Below are 1,231 nucleotides of genomic sequence, written 5' to 3' on the forward strand. Positions count from 1 at the left end.
TTAATACTTAGTTGGATTCACTTGCACTTTTTAAAACATTTAGGAGTAAGATTGTAATTTATTTTTTAATTTTCTTTTATTATTATTATTATTTTTTTTTTTTGCTTTTATTTAAATGGAGAGATATTTTGGTCGTTTTAAATTAAAATTGTGAAAAGAATGTTCAACACAAAAAAAATGTGGAACGTAAAGGCGAAAATGCCAAAAAATGAAAGGTATGAACGTTTTGTGCCAATTTCCCCTTCTAAAATATAGAATACGTGAACATTGTTAAAAAGAAACCAAATTTTCGACACAGATACATGGATATGCCTTTTAAACTATTTTTTTTTTAAATAAACCAATATCAATTATTCAGAAAAAAGAATATATATATTGAATAAGAGATTAGGATGAATACAATAGAATTTTGGGATTTAGTTTTCAATTATGGGAAGTTAATCACTAAATATGTTATATAAAATAGAAAATTAGAGATTTGATTGCATGAACTTATTTTGGAATACTAAGTAGCAATATATGGAACTCATTTTCATTCTATACAAAGAAAATCCCGACGAACAATACGGAGTGGGAAAGAAGGGGGGAAAAAGAAAAGGGAAAGAAACAATGAAAGAAGAAGAAATGACGAACTGTCCAGTTGAAATTTGAAGGATTCGACACATATTCCAAACCTATACTCATGTCGTGTTGACACGGATACTTCGTCCATTTCGAATAGTCTGAAGATTAGAGTGCAAGTGTTTGTTAAGAACACTTAATGCTAGGAAAACACCACCACATTAAAAAAAGAACTTACCATTATTTTAAAAACCAAAAACAACACATATGAGACGGAATCAAGAGTTCCTCTCATGTATCAAGATTTCTCAGCAAGTCATGGCACCACAGTTACATTGAACCTATTTGCATATACATAGTATAAATATAATGCCAATCCACATCCAATTTGTGTAGCTCCCTTGTAGAAATCTTCCCGAGGGAGATCCAATAATGCCACAATCCTACAAAGCAACCCCTCAGGAGAAATGCTTTGATTCTTGCAAAGCAGGTCAAGAAGAAACCACTGTGGGATAGAAGTTGCTCAGAAACAGTACGAGTATTAGAATAATTGGAAGAAAAGACTGGTTGACCCGTCCCCAAATGATCGAAGATCAGCAGGTCTAACAAGAGCCCTGCACAAAGGGCAAGTTCTCTCCCTTTCAAACCTGGAGGGGGGGGGGGGGGGGGG

The 1,231-nt window shown here is 33.5% G+C and overlaps 1 protein-coding gene across 1 annotated transcript in view; it reads right to left on the bottom strand.

Annotated features, from left to right (window-relative positions):
* Positions 1 to 688: 688 nt before the first annotated feature.
* Positions 689 to 1,231, bottom strand: part of LOC111388293 (RING finger and transmembrane domain-containing protein 2-like) — a 9,070-nt gene continuing 8,527 nt past the window's right edge. Inside the window, exon 8 of the mRNA XM_023013001.1 lies at positions 689 to 1,208. Coding sequence (XP_022868769.1) covers positions 1,103 to 1,208 — 106 coding nt within the window. The 3' untranslated portion in view covers positions 689 to 1,102. The remainder of the gene's footprint in view (positions 1,209 to 1,231) is intronic.

This window comes from Olea europaea, chromosome 1 (genome assembly GCF_002742605.1).
Source record: "Olea europaea var. sylvestris chromosome 1, O_europaea_v1, whole genome shotgun sequence".
Lineage (NCBI taxonomy): Eukaryota > Viridiplantae > Streptophyta > Magnoliopsida > Lamiales > Oleaceae > Olea > Olea europaea.